The sequence below is a fragment of the Saccostrea echinata genome, unplaced genomic scaffold (assembly GCF_033153115.1).
Source record: "Saccostrea echinata isolate AGI-Se365-2 ecotype Australia unplaced genomic scaffold, CSIRO_AGI_Sech_v1 ptg000009l, whole genome shotgun sequence".
Classification (NCBI taxonomy): domain Eukaryota; kingdom Metazoa; phylum Mollusca; class Bivalvia; order Ostreida; family Ostreidae; genus Saccostrea; species Saccostrea echinata.
Window position 1 is genome coordinate 4,675,001 of NW_026889758.1, and position 19,431 is coordinate 4,694,431.

General features: G+C 33.6%; 1 protein-coding gene across 1 annotated transcript; it reads right to left on the reverse strand.

Annotated features, from left to right (window-relative positions):
- Positions 1–1,889: 1,889 nt before the first annotated feature.
- Positions 1,890–6,292, reverse strand: LOC133183184 (heat shock 70 kDa protein 12B-like). Its single transcript, XM_061318133.1, has 5 exons — positions 6,221–6,292; positions 3,834–4,139; positions 3,494–3,712; positions 3,141–3,294; positions 1,890–3,029 (listed from the first exon to the last, which is right to left on the reverse strand). The coding sequence occupies exons 2-5, from the start codon at positions 4,137–4,139 to the stop codon at positions 1,969–1,971; spliced, it is 1,740 nt and encodes a 579-aa protein (XP_061174117.1). The 5' UTR covers positions 6,221–6,292; the 3' UTR covers positions 1,890–1,968.
- Positions 6,293–19,431: the final 13,139 nt, after the last annotated feature.

The following is a 19,431-nucleotide window of genomic DNA, read 5'->3' on the forward strand; positions in this document are numbered from 1 at the left end:
ACTCTCTCAAGTATTCTTGTTCTTCTTCTTTCAACTACAGTCCCGCTGGACACACCATTACCGGTGATGTTAATATAGTTGAAAATGAAGATCTAAAAGCAATCATCTTCAAAGATCCTAAATACAGGGAGCCCCGATCTTTCTATTGACGACAGAACTTATTTCTATTATGAGATCTGTCGAAGATTATGCCAGACTACATGAACAATATGTTATAGTTCCAGCCGACAAGGCTTGTAACAATTTAATTTGCAAAGCTCATTATTATAACTAGAAGAACTTGGTTTTAATTCTACGTTTTATACTTGCAGTTCACTTTCTTAAAGATGAAATTCTTCAAAATCATATTTCAGTGTTTAATACCTTTAACATTCCAGTCAACCAAGGTGACTTCAATCCCTATACTGGATTCCTAAACTCCAAAAAAATCCTCCAAACAGAGATATATATACATTGTTGGGTTCAGCAAATGCTCTACCAAGCTCATATCTTTATTCCTAGTGATGTGCGATTTTATCGGTATACCGGTATATCGTGATTTTTAATTGCGTGATACGTATCGTGATACGGAGACTAAAATACCGGTATTTCGGTATATAATTATAAATACCAGAAATTGTTCATTTATTTGTTCAAACTTTCAAATTACAATTACAGGTAGTCTAAAAAATGTTGAAAACAGTAAAAGAACGGCATCCCAGCACCCAAAAAACGCTTTATATTATGTAAATAAAAAATGAAGCTATGTTTTTCCGGCACACTTGTAGGGAAAATTATGGATATTCAGTTAAAATCATAGTAAAAATTGTGTAAAAATATGATATTATCGTGATATTTTGAGAAAAATCGTGATATATTGCGATACAAAATTTTTGGCGATACCCATCCCTATTTATTCCTTACAAAAATATTAACTCCTGCAAAGAAGAAACTTCAGAGGTACTGTGCTACAGCATAATCTAGAAGTGGTGTAAATCAGATGTACAAGGGTTGTCTGGTAAAATCCTGGACAAAGCGTTTTTATCAACATTTTTACATTGTAGTTATTTACCAGTTCAGACATTGAAATGCCGCATGATTTACTTTCAGTTGGTAACATATTTATATATCAAATAGATCATAAACAAGTTCTGAAAAGTAAAATAAATTTTCTTTGCTGGTGCGTTAGCAATTTTGCCTAGTGTATAGTGATCATGTAAAATCAAGCACAGTAGGTTACAGGCCCCTGTGGCCCACATGATGAAAAATGTTGGTATCCAAAGACAGAACATGTCATAAGGAATATACCTGTGATATATGAAAGCTCTAGCACCAACAGTTCAGAAGTTTTTCCAAGGTTAAAGTTTTCAAAAGTAGGCCAATCTCCAAGGTCACGAGGTCAAAAATGTTGATGCCCAAAGAAAGGCCTTCTCACAAGAAATACACGTGAAATATGAAAAGGTTTAGCACCAACAGTTCAGAAGTTACAATGATACGCATTGAAGTGGTAAAATTTTTCGTTTAAAAGGAACGTTTGAGTCTTTCTTATCGAAAGTCAATTGTTACATAATGACAAGCCCATTTCTTAAGAAACGAGAAAGCAATATTCGTCACAATGTTACCTGCTCTCTGCACTACCAACATGAGTTTTGCTGAAATGGGAATTTTAGGAAGTTAAGAGAGAGAAGTAGAGACTCCCCGTTCTGTACAAGTCCCGTATTGCAACGAATATCTACATAATTATGTATTTATCATGTTTACTGACCGCCGCATGTATCCATCAAACATGTGTTTACTCGCGGTGTTTATGCAGACTCCCAGTTTGATTGGCCATTGTATTTATTGAATACCTGCTCCACAGGTATTCGATTACGGAGGCATAAAAATCCATTTTGAATAAGTAAACACCATTTCGATGTATGCAGATTATCTATTTTGTGCAAGTGTAAAAAATTACACGAATGGACGGTAAGATTTGATATATAGCAGTCATATTAGATTAAATTTGGCAGAGCAAGGTGTTTTTGATTGAACTTCCACTGCAAGCATGTGAAGTTCCGTGTCCCCAAACTGGTACTGAACCGCTAAATGGTGGTCTTCTGCAGAAGGGTTGGGGATTTTAACATCCAAGACACCAAGCTTCTTACAACCTTCATCAGTGACATACTGAGGCGATTCTTTCTCAGAACAGTATATAACTACTGGCATTGAGTCTTGAAAGGGTCTGGTGCTTGTGTAGGCATCCACGACTTTATGATTAGCTGGAACTTCAGTGCCAGCTTTCAAGAAAGGTGAAAAGACGTCTGCACAATGTGCCACACCATTTACCATAAATTTCTTGTCATTTCTGTGTTTAGCCTTGTCAAATTCTGGCGTGATTCGGACCCCATACGAGTATCTTATGATTCTGGATGAAATAGAGTCTGGTTGATGTCCAAATATCACAGCTCCTTTCAAAACTGCCAAGCCAGCCTCTTCTGGGATGATGATATGCATTTTTGGGAATGCTTTCTTTACAGCATTTTGTATGAGATGGGATTCAGAAAATCCTCCCACTAAAAGAAGTCTCGACACATCCTTTGCTTCTGGTTTTTCTAAAATGTTTTTAATGTGCTGTACAATTTCATCGATTGTTTTCTGAAACAATGATTTCATATATGACACTCTTATACGAAATTTGTCGCCCATGGATGATATATCGTCTTTGAGTGTTGAATGCTTCAATACTTCTCCTACTTCTTCTTCAAGAATATCTTTGCATAATTCATTTATAGTCACATATGGAATTGTGATATTCACTTTCTTGTCATCTGCATCTTCAGGTTTCACTACGCGTTTAACAGTCTCGAATTCTCTCATCAAATCCAGGTACGCAAACGTCTTCTCTTTTTGTAGACAGTGCATGACTTCGCCGCTAAATATTCTTTGCATAGTAGAGTAGAATTGGGTGTCCACTGCTGTTCCACCACATGCACCACCACTTGCCTTAAAAAGTTCCTTCAATTTGTTGTCTTTCAACTTTTCATGTACCGTTATGTCAGCAGTCCCACCTGAATGCATAATGCAAAATAGATTTAAAACATGAATGAATAATTTCTCAAAATTAAGATTTAATCATCCCAAAATGAATAAATTCACATATAACAATTTTGTGCGAATACCCCCCAAATCGATGACCATGTATTTAGCGCCTTCCTGGGAGACTCCGAACCCTTTAGAAGCCCCAGCTAGCCTCTCGACAGGAAGATGCTGACAAAACAGGGAGGCTGCCTCTGGCTCCAAAGAAATACGTAGCATCTTATCTGGCAAACCTGCCTGATTATAAAATAATTCAAAACATTTATGTCGTCCTTTTTGAAAAAAAGATCATCTTTTGCATAAATTTATTTTGGAAATTAGTTTGAGAAGTTTTAGATTGGATTTTTTTTATCGAATGTGAATTTGATAAAAGCACTGAGACATCTCCCTAAAATGGGATAAAGTTGCATAAAATCTACATCTGCATGATACTGACCATTTTCGCCGCCTCCCTCATAAATTGTTTCGCCGGATCCGACCATATTGCAGGCACAGTGAGAACCCATCGTATTTCGTCAATTTTGACGATTAAACCTTGTGTTTTCAATGTGTCCATCAAATGGTCTTTAAGTGCCCCAATGGACATTGAAAAAACTTTTATTGCTGGGAAATTTCTTTTTGAAATGTCTTCCAGTAACATTTCCCGAGTTAATTCCTGAAGACATAAAAATTAATTAAAGTCAGCATAATAATTAAGGGCTCCTACAGCTTCATGAGCCTTCATTGTTACCTTTTTCAATTTTAATAACAAAAATCTGTAGATCAGGAATGAATACCTTATTGTTGTGCAGCTTCATTTTGAATCTGTTGAAAAACAAGTAGTCGTCTTCCTTCTCGTCTAGAACAATATCTGAAAATCGGTTTTCAGCATCAAACCCAAATGACACAAATTTCCCTTCTTTATCCAACAGCAGACATGTTGGTGTCTTTAAGGACAAGAGATACTTCTGTCCGGATACCCAAGCTTGATTAGCGTGGATCTTTAGGGGATCTTTCTTGAACTCCGCGGATGTTGAGAACGCATAACCAGAGAAAGTAGTTCCGAAGTCGATTGCAGCGACCATAACGTATCCATCCCCCATCTACGTGAATTAATGAAATGTTATTCTTGCAGAATAGTTCATGGATTTGTTTGTTGATTTATGACTCTGATTACCGAATATCATTTCGGTACCAAATTAATTCTTTGATGAAAAACAGCGTTTAAATCTCTCTCTCTCTCTGCAACTGTGATCTGTGTGTGTATGTGCGTGTATGACATTAAATTTGAAAAATGAAATAAAACGTCCTGTTATAATATAATATTGTTATTATACAAGGTGTTTCAACAAACATGTCCCGACTTTAGATTTCTATATTTTTGCAAAATAATAAAATATTTACAAAATGAATTGATATAAACGTAATCAAGTCGGGCAGTCAGGTTGAGTTTTTTTTTTTTTTTTTTTTTTTTTTTTTTTTTTTTTTTCTCAAGAATGGATCCCTTTGGATATATTGTTTAACTAAACTATGTAAACAAAAATCGCCTGTACTAGTTCATACAAAATATGGAAAAAGAAGTGCTCAGATGAAAACCATTTTTCAAATTGTGTTCAAATTTAAGCAACATGGGACTTCAGAGACAAAATGAGGTTGCCGACTGAAAAACATTATTTAAATTGCGACCATTTTGAACACATATGACGTTTAATTGTGAACTTTCTCTGAGGTCCATGCATGTTCTAAAGATGCCTGTTGAAAATAAATGATCCAGCTTTACTCAAACTTTCATTATGATAAAATTGTTCGGTTATGTTCTTTACATTTTTGCAAAATTTCCTTACATAAAATACTGCACAACTTTTTTATTGAAACCACAAAGTCCGGCTGTTTGCTGAAACATCCTGTATATAATTTAAAGGATGACTGCACTTAAGGACATGCGAAATTTGCGACAAAATAAACTTTCAAAACAAGCATTTTTCTTTTCATCGCAAGAATGGCCAACATCCAATCTACAACTTTATTTAATTACGGTTAATAAAAGTGTGTATTTACGAAGTTCGAATCTGTTTTCAAACAGGGGTCATCACAATTTCTTGAATCTCCGTTCGATAATGAGGACGCCCACTTTTTTACTGACTTTATACTTAGTCAGCGCATGTTTGTCTATTGTTCTACGTTTAACAGTAGTTGTATATTTGCATAAATAATAATGTGTCAAAAGGAGATTAATAGACAAACATGCGCTCAAGGTTAAAAAGAGAAAAAAACTGCTTCTTCTTACATTCGCTCCATGTGTTGTAACCAAGGCTTGTGACATGTTGAATATTATAATTCACCACGTGATTTCTTACCTCAGGTAACTTTGTGAATCCTAAATTCCGTCACGTGACTTGTAAGGTAGCATGTTTTGTGCTTACTAGGACATTGTGTTCGAACACGTTGTCATCTGGCACTGATATAAAATCTGCTTTAACTACATAGACACGTGCTCCTATTGTTAATTTTGTTTTGAAACCTTTGTCAGTAGTGTGTTCGTGCCATACAGAATGGAGAGGGAGATTGGAAAGAGTGATCACGTTCTATTTTTCAAACATTCATTGTTATTTATCATGTCTAATTTTAGACCCATTCTTACAATGTTAGCTCCACCTCTCATGCATATCTAATGTTCAATCAAGGGCAGGTAAGTGTAAATTCACTATATTTGAAAAGCAGTAAGGACAAAAAACATTGAATCATTTTATTATATCACAGTCTAAAATGATTTTAAGATTTAAATTTGGTTCCAAATTTACAGGATTCTTTCATAAACTTACAAAATTGAAATAAGATTTAGATGTAAAAGCCACAGAAGCAACCGAAAAAGACCCAAAAACAGGCGTTAAGTGCAGTCATCCTTTACGTGTAATATATATTCGTGTATAAACATTTAAGTCTAGATTGTTCATATTTATACGTAACAACCATACTTTAGTTTTTAACATGAATTCGGAGAAAATGTGAACTTGAAAACTTCAAGAGAGGGGGATAAATAATGGAGGACTTTGGAGTTTCGAGTCCATGTTGAACAAAACGAAAGTAGAAACAAAAAACGATAACTTAACACTAGGGTGGTTCTTGACAGAAGAATATTTTAAATGATATTTAATTAAAGCTTAATGAAAGATAAAGACTGTACCTGAAAAGGCAAAGCTGCTAAAACAAGAATGTAAAATTCTTCAGTAGTTCAACCTTTTGTTGTAGCACTTGACTGACTGTTTAAATCTAAGCGCAGGTTACCCGATACAAGAGAGATATACACATGTAAATATCTCTCTCAGAATAGACAGTATTTAAACGGTCTCGTTACCCATTTTGCGCATTACTGAAAATCCAATCGCATCTGTCAAGGGATACTAGAATGTTCAAAGACTACATATTTTTGCAATGAGAACTAATTGAAATAATTCTGTCAAAGTAGTGAAATTTTAAAGCATTATCATTGTTTACATATATCTTACTAGCTGTGCTTGAGTAATTTTACGTTTAGTAAAGTGACCGTGACATGCCAACTTAACTCACGAAAAAGCAGCCCTGTGTAAAATTGAAGAACTGAGACATGAAGACTTTCACCCTTTTTGGGGATATGATTTTACTTTTCATTGTTTTGTTTTTGTTTGTTGTTCTTTGTGTTTGTTTGTTATATATATATATATATATATATTGTTTTTTTTTGTTTTGTTATGAATCTTGTTAAAGTCAAAAGTTTTTTTGTGATGGTGTTAACTTTTTCCCCTATTATGAAATGGACAGATTTTTATATGAGCAGTTGGCAGCAGAATCAACCTGTTGAGTACAGTTGTGTGGAACAGTCGTATGGCAGGTATGCCAGGCAGGCCGCTTTATAACCACAAGGCTACTTTAGGAATAAACAAGTCTAATCGAATAGGTTTTGGAAATTAAGGCTGAAAAAGTGAAATATGGAATTACAACAGTAATCTAGCTCAAAAGTCCATTGAAACAATACAAATCGGGAGAGAGCAAACACGGACCTCTAAAAAACATCAGAGGAGGGATCAGGTGCCATGGATGAGTAAGCATCCCCTGCCGACCGGTCACACTCGCCGTGTACTGTTCATTGTCATGCTTAGACAAACGGAAAATTCTGTAGACAATTAAGTGTGTAAATAATGGCCTAACAATTAGTATGAAAAACGTCAGTCAACATTCGACTTAATGATAGATTATATTTCTTTCTTTATTATTACTTTAAGGTTTACAGCTTATCAGTATATTCAATATAATGCAATATACAATCGGATACAGTGCAGAAGTGGATGATTAACAGGAGAACAATGTGTACGTACATAAATAATAATGAAATAAAGAGAAGGAAAATATTACAATTATTGGATTACAAGATCTCTTCGCCTCATGCTATAATAAATATATTTGCCAAGGTTACACATATCCTTATAGTTCTCTGTATTGAACAATTGCAATAATTTAAACATGGATGTTTTTTAAAGAAATATTTTTTAATAATTTTTTTTCTTCGATAATCTGCATAAACAGGACATACTAGTATAAAATGATATTCATCCTCAACACAAGTATGACAACGAAAAACATTTCCTCTGGGCTTTGTTAGTTTTATTATATCTCCCAGTTTCAATAGCTAAAAGGTGTGAGGATAATCTTAACTTTGATATACACTTTTGAAACTTAGCCGGAATAGATTTTTTTAAATAATATTGTAGGTAAAACCCATCATGTAGATATTTATAGAAAGAACATTTCTGCGAACTTCAATTTTAGCAAATATTTCTTGTTTAGGCTGATCCAAGATCCTTTGTTTTATAAATTTTAATGTAGCAGTATTAATTTGTTGTTAACCCCAAACTTCACTAAAACCAAGATCATTTAAGCATTTCTTAACCTGAAAGGACAGTTTTTTGTGATGAGATTCACAGTTAATATACATTTTCTCATAAAAATTTCTAATAATACAGTTATCACTGGATAAAATATTACTCCAAAATTTTATCATTGAAAACACCGTTTTGTACAACAGGGGAAGTCTACCTAACTCAGCATAAACAGCTGTATTACATGTAGATTATTTAACTCCTAGTATTTGCTTACAAAAGTCGAGATGAAGTTTTTCAACATTGTTCCCTTTATGAATTCCCCAGATTTCTGATGCATAATTAACAATGCCTCCAATATAGCAATCAAAAAGTGATAATAAAGTTTCATGATTAAGAGACAAACCCCTTAGCTTTTTTTTCAATGCAAACAATGCTTTTCTACCCTGGTCAGACAGCTGTTTTTCCGCCATTGCAAATTTATTATTATAATGGAAAATAATTCCCAAGTATGTAAATTGTTCAACAATTTCCAAAACATGATTACCAATAAACCATTTTTCATTAGATTTGATTTTGCCCTTATTTCTAAAGATTAAAACTTTAGATTTATCTACATTAATGCATGAATTCCAGGTTTTGCAATAGTGAGACAATTCATTCAAAAGTGATTGCAGACCTTCAATGGTTTCAGAAAAAAGGACCATATCATCTGCATAAATTAACAAAAACAAATTCAGTGACATTAGATCATATGAAATACAGCTAAATTTTAAGAAACTCATTTCAAAATCATTCACATAGAGATTGAATAAAATTGGAGATAATACTTCTCCTTGCATTAAGCCAGTATTGTTACAGAAAAAAATCACTCAATTGACCATTTACCACAATGCAAGATTTCACATTATAATACAGAGCTTTTATGACATTTAACAATTTACCTTGGATACCCACTTTTGATAAATTAATCCACAGTTTAGATCTGTCAATAGAGTCAAACGCCTTTTTGAAATCAATAAATGCACAATATAGTCTTTTACTTTTAGATAAAGTATTTTTAATCAAAGAATGATAATATAATTACTTTTGGATCATTCTAATAATCTATTGTTCAATATTGAAGTAAATAGGTTTGTTTGTTTGTTTGTTTTATTTGAACCAGAGACATTACATCTCATAGGTATACAAAATATGTACATAAATATTTATACATAAGCTTTGCACAGGATAAGTGTAGTATATGCTATACAATATACATTACATGTGGCAATTACATAAACAATAGCATTTAATGTATTATCACTTCTTATTGTACACTATTTAAAACATCATTTCTTAATTTCTTAAGAAACATCATTTCTTAATTGATAAGAAAAATACAGAAATTTACCTAGGTTACATAGTTCTTTAGTATTTGTGGAACTCAGTAACTGTACTAATTTAAAAACAAACAAACAAACAAATATTGAAGTAAATAATTTAGCCATATTACTGACAAGGCTTATACCTCTGAAATTATCTGGGTTCTTGACCAACTTTTTGGAAAAAACCCTGTATCTGATATACAGTTGAAAAGTTTATATAACAAAGGAAGCAGATATTCCTGGAATACAATAAGATATTAATTCAAAATACCATCTTCACCATGCGATTTCCCCTGCTTTAAATTACTAATTGCGCTTTTAATTTCATCTACACAAATTTCTTTATCCAGTTCATCAAAAACACATTCACCACTTACATGTGCAACATTTGAGTCACCAATTTCATCTACTTCAGTGATACCTTTGAAGTGCTCATAAAAATCTTCTAATGATACTTTGGAGTTGATTTTGATCTTTTATTAAATTTGGCAAAGAATTGTCTGGGGTTATTTTTCTTCAAAATGTTTAACCTATTACCTTCTGCTTCCTTGTACAGTCTTTTTAGCTTTGCTTCTGCTTTCTTGTAAATGCGCTTGCTGACAAGATCATTTCATCGACCATAGAACTTGCCAAATGATGATCTTAAGGAGGGATTCTTCTCATATTTCTTGTATTTAAAAATTAATGAAATTTTTCATAGATTCAAGAAGACATTATCATTAAGTGATGGTATCAATTGGATTAAATTTGACCGTTTTATTTTAAAAGCAAGATCAGGTCAAGGTCATTATCTTTTTCCTTGGCCTTAAGAATAAAAAAATACAGTTGCCAATCATGCGATGCGTACTTCTATTTCAAAAGATTAATTGTTTTTCTTTTTGCATAAAAGGATATTACCACATAGGGTCTAACAGATGCTACTACGAAATTGACATAAATAATCTAACTAAAATAGATATTGGCTGATCCGAATTTCCTCTATTTTTCTTAGATTTTTAGAATATATTAGTTATTTTTATATGCTTCGTATATTTAAATTTTTCTTATTTTCACATATGGTAAAGTAGTCATATAAAGATACTAATTGTTACAAAAACAAAAAGTTTTGACCGTTTACTAAGAGAGAAAAAACATTTTTACAGATTTTTGGCTCAAATCTGTACTTAGATCGGAAGCTTTTAAAAGTTAAAAAATTGTAACTTGTTTGGAAAATCATATTTATTTGATATATTTTAAAACTTTAGTCCATTATTATTAATTTTACTTACATTTGAAATTTTCTTTTAGTCTTTGATTGTTTAAAAATTTTAACTAAATTCATTGTTTTATAGTAATTTTGTGAGACAGAAAAGGATATATTTTCATACGCCGCCGTTCCGCCAAAAATATAGTCCCTGCTAGATTTCAAACTCAGTTTACCATTTCTATTTAAAGTTGTACAATTATGATGAGGAAAGAAAAATATGATCTTTTAAATCTCTTACATCTAAATATATAAGACATATAAGCAAATATACTGTGAATATTTCATCTATTCAGAAACCAGACAAGAATCCCTCCTTAAATAACACTGTTGATATCTTTGTTTCATCAACTTGTTTGTCAATAGCTTGCCGCGTTTTAGAAATTTCATAGAAGCAGAGCACGCTCTTGCGTTTCGAATCAATTGGGAGATATACAGTCATTCTACAAAAACATGACCAATTAAGAATTTCTTATGCCGCTTACAAATACCGTTATAATATCTTAACTATAAATTTAAAGGTCGATTTCAACTCTAAGACTTAATATACACATATGGTTTTGCAGGGACGTAACATCATTTTTGAAAGGGGGACAGCCAGAGAAAAAAAATTCAACCTACCTGGAAAAAAAACTTGACAAGAAAAAAAAAAAAAAAAAAAAAAAAAAAAATTGATAATTGTCCGAACTCGAAAATCCTATTTCGGGGGGATGGGGGATGGGTTAGGTTCCAACTTCTTTCAGTTACAAATTTTATTCATACACCACTACAAAACCCTTATTTGACTATTCTACAAAAAAAGGTGGGGGGGGGGGGGGGGGCAACTGGCCTTTCAATTAACATTTCAAATAGTAAAAAAAAGTCTTTGGAAAAAGGGGGGGGGCAGCCCACCCATTCCTGTTGCTACGTGCTTGTTTTGTAAATATTTACCGATATATATGCAGTCAAAGTTTTGATATGAACATAATGTAATGTTGAAAAACGTATTCCACTGCAAATTTTAATGTCGCTTCATTTATTTACAAATTTCAAAATGAAAGTTTCAGCTGTAAAATCGTTCGGAAAAGATTGCATTGAATGTTAATAAAAGTTTTTTATCCTATATAAAAAGAAACCACACCACTTCTCGCAAAGAAATGTATGGATCTCCTCTCATGCGAAATTATAGCATGCATGTCGCTAAAACCGATTAACTTCCGTAACGATTTTGTTTTAAATTTCACGCATAGAATGCAGATTTCAAAAAGAACTGAAACTTATCTGAAAGTGACCATGGAACCTTATATCATCGATTCTAGTTGCGAGTCAGCTATTTTAGAGTATTACATTTTCAACATAACAAAATGAGTTAGACAAAAACAGTTGTCTCTTTTAAAAAATTAACTTCCGTAACGGTAATTCGGGAACGTTTTTGCATTAAAGGTATAACTTTTTTATTATTTTGGGAGCGAAATGCTTCATACTTTTGTTTAATATCCCAAAACAAACTTTATATTAACTATTGAAGAGAATTTTAACTTTTATTGCTGAGAATTAACTTCCGTAACGATATCTTTCCCGAAAATTTAATTTAAATTCGGATTCATGCGAGACTTCATGAATCATACTTTAGCGTTCTTTACTGAACATCAGAAACAAAAAAAATGGTCAAATTAAGCTTTATTTCAAAAAATAATAAGGCTTGATCAAGCATTAACTTCCGTAACATTACCTTAAAATCAATGGTATCTTGAAATTGTAAAAAAGTTAACGATACAAAATTTCTGGACAATTCTTTGTTTTCAAGTTCACTGATATGTCCTTTACAGAATTATGATGCTCATTTTGCTATTGAAACAATTATTTTTTATAATATTTTCTACATTTATCGTAGAATGACTGGTAAACCCCATATGCAGGTTATATAGGTTTTGCTACATAAGTAAGGGAAGTTGACGATAGGAAAAGTTGAAGTCACCATGTTTATTATAAAGTTTGTTGTTAGGTTACCATTAACTTTTTTTTTTCTAGTAAAAGATCCAAATATGAAACGGATGTGTCAGACTCTTTGGTGTCTTTTATATCAAGTTTACTGGGATATATCGAGTCGATAACTATTGTTAATTGATAATACTTCGTCGATATATCTATAAGTCGAGTTGAAGGCCAAAGCAAGTGCCTTCTTCTCAGGTATAAGTTTTTGAATAAATTCTGCTTCATATGATTACAAAAATAGGTCTGCTAATAAAGGGGAGCAATTGGTACCCATGGGAATTCCGGCAGATTTAGAAGACCTGATTTCCATGAACTACATAGATATTGTCAATCAGAAACTCCAGCATCTTTTTAATTTCTATTTCAGAATACTTGTGTGTATATTCATAATGTTTTTAACAAAAAAAAATTTGCAAAAGACCAATGACAAGGTAAGTAAATTTACGAGTTTCATTTTTATTGAAAAAGTAGCTGTCTATGATGTCAAAAAGCCTGTATCCCAGTACAAAGTGAGCTGTAGACACCAGTACATGTAATTGGTGAGAGACCTCTAGCAGTAGCCAGAGACACTGGTTAAAGGCTGGGTTAGGAGTACAGCAAAAAATTTAGTGAGACCTTTTCTAGATTTTTAAAGTAACATAATGAGTCAAAATAATGTGTTTCTTTTAATACCGGTATATTTGTGTCGTCAAGCGAAAGACTTATGAAAAATATAAGTATAACGTATAACGAAGTTTTGACAAACTAAACCTCACTCTAAAGACTGCAAAATATGAGTACAAGAAAAACGCAGGTGGTTATCTACCGTACCGTTATTATCGTCAACGTCAAGGTCACGCGACTTTATTTTTAGCGTATAACTTGTAAACAACATTGAATTGGAGCCTTCACGGGTAAGAAATAATTTATGATAATCTTTTTTGAAGATTGTATCAAAATCCTCAGTCTTCCGAAATTCATTTCTTGCGACTTGGAGCTATGGTAACCTCTTCAACTTTTCTGGGCACGCGTACAATAAGGAGGAAGTATTGTAGTGTTGGGACAGACAAAAATAATTTTTTCTCTATAAAAGTAGATTTTTAGGTTTTGAAACCTGTAATTTTCTGAAACCTAATACTTTCAAGAATTGAACAAAATTTTAAGTGTGATGCAAAATTCTACTTTTGTCAATTTTCCCGTATTTGCGTCACGGCGTCTCTTTAACCGCGAAGCAAAGTAAAAATATTTATTAAATTATTTGAAAAATCGCAGTAAATATATTGATTAGGTTTGTGTCTTGGTAGATACGATTATTCTTTTGCTTAAAATCGTATGCACGGCAAAATCTCGAATGTAACCGGATACATGTTCACAGAAAAAAACCCAGTTTGGATCAGGGAGTAGGAGGAGTAAGCATCCCCTTGTTGACCGGTTACACCCGCCGTGAGCACTGTGTATTGATCAGGTAGACGGAACATTCCGTAGTCAAATTCGGTAAAAAAAAAAAAAAAAAAAAAACAAAAAACAAAGGCCTAACAATTAGTATGAAACAAGTCAGCCAAAATACGACCCAGTGATAGGTTATATTTGCTAACAAGGTCATTATAACGACCATAGGACTTATGAAATGCCGACTTTAAACGAGGTTGTTGAAATCCCTGTAACATCAACTTATCTGTAAGTAGCCTGCCTCGGTTTAAAAAATTGATCGTCCTCGGAGCATGCTTCTGAGTATCGAATAAGTTGGGAAATGTAAAGACCATATGCAGGTGATAGAGGGATATTACTACACAAATATGGAAAGTTGAAGTCATCTCGTTTGTAATACAATTTAGTTGTTAGTTGACTCTTATCGTCTTTTGTCAGTAAAACATCCAAATATGAAACAGATGTGGCAGACTCTTTGGTGTCTTTCATTTCAAGTTTACTGGGATATATCAAATCGACATATGAATGAAAGTAACTATTGTTAATTGATAATACATCGTCGATATATCTAAATGTCGACTTGAAGGCCACAGCAAGTGTTTTCTTCTTCTAATGTAGAAGTTCTTGAATAAATTCTGCCTTCATAGGAATATTAAACGGGTCAGCTAATAAAGGAGCACAATTAGTGTCCAATAGTTTGTTGGAAGACCTGATCTTCGAAGACTACATAGATATTGTCAATGAGGAACACCAGCATCCTTTTAATATCAACTTCAGAGTACTTGTGTGTAGAATGAGAGTTATTTTTAGCAATGTAATTTTGTTGATGACCAATCACAGCATAGGAAAATTTTCGCGTTCCATTTTTATTGAAGAAGCAGTTGTCCGTGATACCAAAAAGTCTGGTTTTAATTCATCGTAAGAAATGGTTGTATAAAGTGAAGAATAGTAAAGTCGTACGTTGCTATATATATAACTGAATTTTGAAAAAAAAATTGTGATTTGAAATTTCTTTCAAAGTTCTTTGGAGTTTTTGAGAATCCGCATCTGATTTACACCACTTCTAGAATATGCTGTAGCACAGTACGTCTAAAGTTTCTCTTTAACAGCAGTTAATATTTTTGTAAGGAGAAAGGATAGGGGCTTAGTAGAGCATTTGCTTGACGGCCTGCAATGTATCTCTGTATGTAAGGATATTTATGAAGATTAGGGATCCAATATAGGTAAGGTAGATTGAACTCATCTTGGTTGACTGGAATGTAAAAAGTTTAAATACTAAAATGTGATTTATAAAAAAAAATCATCTTTAGAAAAAGAACTGCGAGTATAAGTTGGATTTCCAAAATTAGAATTAAAACCAGGTTCTTCTAAAATACAGTTATACTGACGAGCCTTTCAAATAAATACGATACTATTACAAGCCTTGTCGGCTAGAACCATAACATACTGTTTATGTAGTTTTTCTAATTCTTTGATCACCTCCGATTTAGTGAAAGCGGAAGAATATATGGTTCGCATATTGCTTTCTTAATTTCTTATATGATTCTTTAATTTATTTCTAAAACATTTTAATCCATTCTGACAAAGTATTCAGGTCTTCCTTTTCATATTTAGTCCAACGTCTGGCATAATCTTCATCAGGATTCATAATAGAAATGAAGTTCTGTCGCCAAATGAAAGATCTGGGCTCCCTGTATTTAGGACCTTTCAAGATGATCGCTTTAAGGTCTTCATTTTCAAGTATATTGACATCAGCAGTAAAGATGTGTCCAGCGGGACTGTAGTTGAAAGAAGAAGAGCAAAAACACTTGAGAGGATTTTGTTTTAGATGTTCCATATCTAGGCACTGTAAGGTTTTTTTTTTATAATTTAAATGTTTGGAAGCAACAGTTTGGGAATACTTGTAGGAAATGCAGGGTGTAGATTTCAACTTGAAATATGATGAAATACAAGACTGAACCTTTTAATGATTAAGAATGTTACTGATGTTCACAGCATCTATTCCTTTGTTGGCAAATTTAAGTTTCAGGAACCGACGGGTTGAGTCAGAATTATCTTCCGACATACGTGGTAGCTTAAAGTGCTGGACAACATTCATGATCTATACAAGTTTACTGAACAGTTTTACTGAACTAAGTTAGAGACTTGTGTACATTTGAAATTCAAGAACCTGGCATAAAACTTTTTACTACAGAGATCTGTGAAGTTCTTGGGCCACATGATCTCTGAAAGAATATTGAAAGATCATGAAAAGATAGAAAGGATGAAAAACTACTCGGTACCTAACATTGCAGCTGAGGTTATGGCGTAGGTATTATAGACATCATAGTCATATAAAGAACACTTTGTGCTACTGATCTTTTCGAAGGAATTAACAAATGAACTTTTCAACAAAATTGTTACTAAAATTGTAATTGAAGATTACTCCTTTCAAAAAAAAAAAAAAAAAAAAAAAAAAAAAAAAAAAAAAAAATCAAGAAAAAAGACAAGTGACATAGACATCTTTGATTGTAAGATCAATTTTTTATGCATTACAAACATAATTTAATCATTTAATATTGTTCTTTTATCTTTTTTTTAATCGGCGATTCAATCTTTAAAGCATAAGTCTACCATCCAATCAGTTATATCTTTATCATGTGTATTTTATGTCTCTTTCAAAGTGTTTATTTTCATTTTCATTTTTTAATACCATATACATGCCTGGGCATGTATCTTGCATGATGTTTGACACTACTGGGAAATAGACATATAAGATTGAATCAATCCTTCAATTTAAAACTTATTAAAATGTGTCAGAGTGCAAAAATTACTAAATAAACTTCCAATAAGTGACATTTAAATTGTTTTCTTAATTATTATTATCAAATCTAAACTCTTTAAGATGCTCGACGCAGTAGCGTAATGCTAGCGTGGTTCGATGTTCCAGTCTATAGCTGTGTCATGAAGCAGCTGTAAGAGGTCGTGAAATAGCGGACATTTATCTTCGCTAGCCAAGAGTTTCTGATACGCTACTCTCCTCATAAAGCCTTAGCATACGGTGCCGACAAAAGACAGGATTGTTTTCATCACGTGATCACGATTCTTACCCGCACAGATTACGTCATCGACAGAAATAAAAAGCGTATTTAAAAAAAATAATGTTTTTTAAAGAATAAGTAACAAGAAGGTATTGAGTTATGTTAATTTGTTATTTAAACATGTTAAAATGCAAATCTACATCTTCAGTATTGATTCTTAATCACATATTTTGCACGTAGCTTAAGATATTGGATGACACCATATAGCTATTCATAGAATGGCATGTAATCTTACGGATCGTTGTTAACTTGCGTTTTTCATTCCCGATATAGAAGAGTCAAGATATATCCCGAATGCAAATATCGTCATTTACAAAAAAAACAATTGCTGATTGGTCGAACGATGTCGATCAACTCCAATCACAACTTGACAAAAAAATCCCAACTTTTTTTAACACCGTATATGCCAAGGGTTTACATGTCTTTAATTTTCGTCGAAAACGAACAAAGAATAATGTAGTCTATAAATAGATCAAGGTCGTTTCTTTATTCAGAGAGTGTGCGTGAAGAAGCAGGCCTTCTGATTGGAGCAGATAGTAAGAGTTTCTTTAGCAGTGTTTAGAACAAGTCGTGTAAATATTTTTCCCAGAATTCCAAATTACGCAAGCGCACTTGCAGTTTCATCCAACCGTAACTAGTCAGCCGCGGGCTGACTAATGAGGAGAGTAGCGTATCAGAAACCCTTGGCTAGCGAAGATGGCGGACATTGAGCGTGGTGCGATCTTCCAGTCTATAGCTTGTGTCATGAAGCAGCCGTAAGAGGTTGTGAAATAACGGACATTGAACGTGGTGCGCGATCTTCCAGTCTATAGCTGTGTCATGAAGCATCCATAAGAGGTCATGAAATAGCGGACATTGAGCGTGGTGCGATCTTCCAGTCTATAGCTGTGTCATGAAGCAGCCATAAGAGGTCATGAAATAGCGGACATTGAACGTGGTGTGATCTTCCAGTCTATAGCTGTGTCATGAAGCATCCATAAGAGGGCATGAAATAGCGGACATTGAACGTGGTGTGATCTTCCAGTCTATAGCTGTGTCATGAAGCATCCATAAGAGGTCATGAAATAGCGGACATTGAGCGTGGTGCGATCTTCCAGTCTATAGCTGTGTCACGAAGCAGCCATAAGAGGTCATGAAATAGCGGACATTGAACGTGGTGTGATCGTGGTAGGATGGAACGTACATGTACTAATAATACATAGAACGTGGCTCAGTCTTTTGGACGAGGAAAATATCGAGAAACCGGTATTCTCCAAGTAGCAGCGTCATGATTGCCTTCAACAGAAAGTACATGTAGTTTCCCTAATTTTCCACGATCCCATCACCAAAGCATTAGATAATGGAGATAGCACTTAGAAAGTTTACTGGATTTTGTTCATTCAGTGTGTCTTGTTATCTTTACAATAGAAATGTCAAAGATATAGATAACTGTCAACAAGTGCAGATAGTATTCATTTTGTAATTATTAGTTCATGCAGGATGAAGAATTGACATTGCACAGCGATCTCCAAGAATGCTTCCGGAGGATAAGTGAAAACGAAGACTGTAAAGAAAAGAGTGTGAAGGAATCTCCACGTAATGATGATTCAAAGATAGAAAAGGCAGGCTCTACCGGTTACCCAATAGAATTTTTACCAGCATTTGCTCCTGCTAAGGTTCCTTCTATGCTACATGCTAGATCTACAAAGATAATTCCATAGACACCATCCTTCCAACAGAAGTATTTCACGGAAAGTGTGACCGTAGTAACAAAAAGGACAAGAGGAGGGAAGAAAAATAAAGACAGAGAAGAAGGAGTTACACTTGTACATGTATTGTACATGTATAACCCCCCCCCCCCCCAACCCCCCATACTACGTACTTGAATATGAAAGGGTTTGAACAAAATAATCTGCTGTCTTCTGTTCCTGTGCGGATCTAGAAGGGGGATCGGAGGTGTCTGGACCCCATCCCCCAGAGTGATCAAAGAACGAGTGCACTTATTCTTTGGATTCGACAAGAATCTGAGCGCACTTGAAACGGGAAAATTTCATTGATTCGACACATGATATTTTAGCATTCCGTTGATAAATTTGGTTCGCGTGTGATATAGACAAGGGAACTATTTTTCCGATATTGTGTTTTGATTTGCTAAAATATGCCTTGAAATATAGCTACTAGTTGATGAATCATTTGGTACAAAATATGAATCATTTGGTACAAAATTTTACATTCTACAGGCACTTGTTTAAATTCTTTTTAACAGATACGAAGGTTGTCCGGTAAAATTGGAAACAAGTAGTCTAGAGTGAAAAATTATCAAAACTGCTTTCTAAAATTTTCTATGCTCTTTAGTACGATTTTCATCTAAATAAAGATAACCGTCACGGTAGCTCAGTCGGTAGAGCGCTCGCTCCGTGATCGGGAGGTCGTGTGTTCGAATCACGGCCGCGACTGACCTAAGTCGATAAGAAATAGGTAGCAACTGTTCC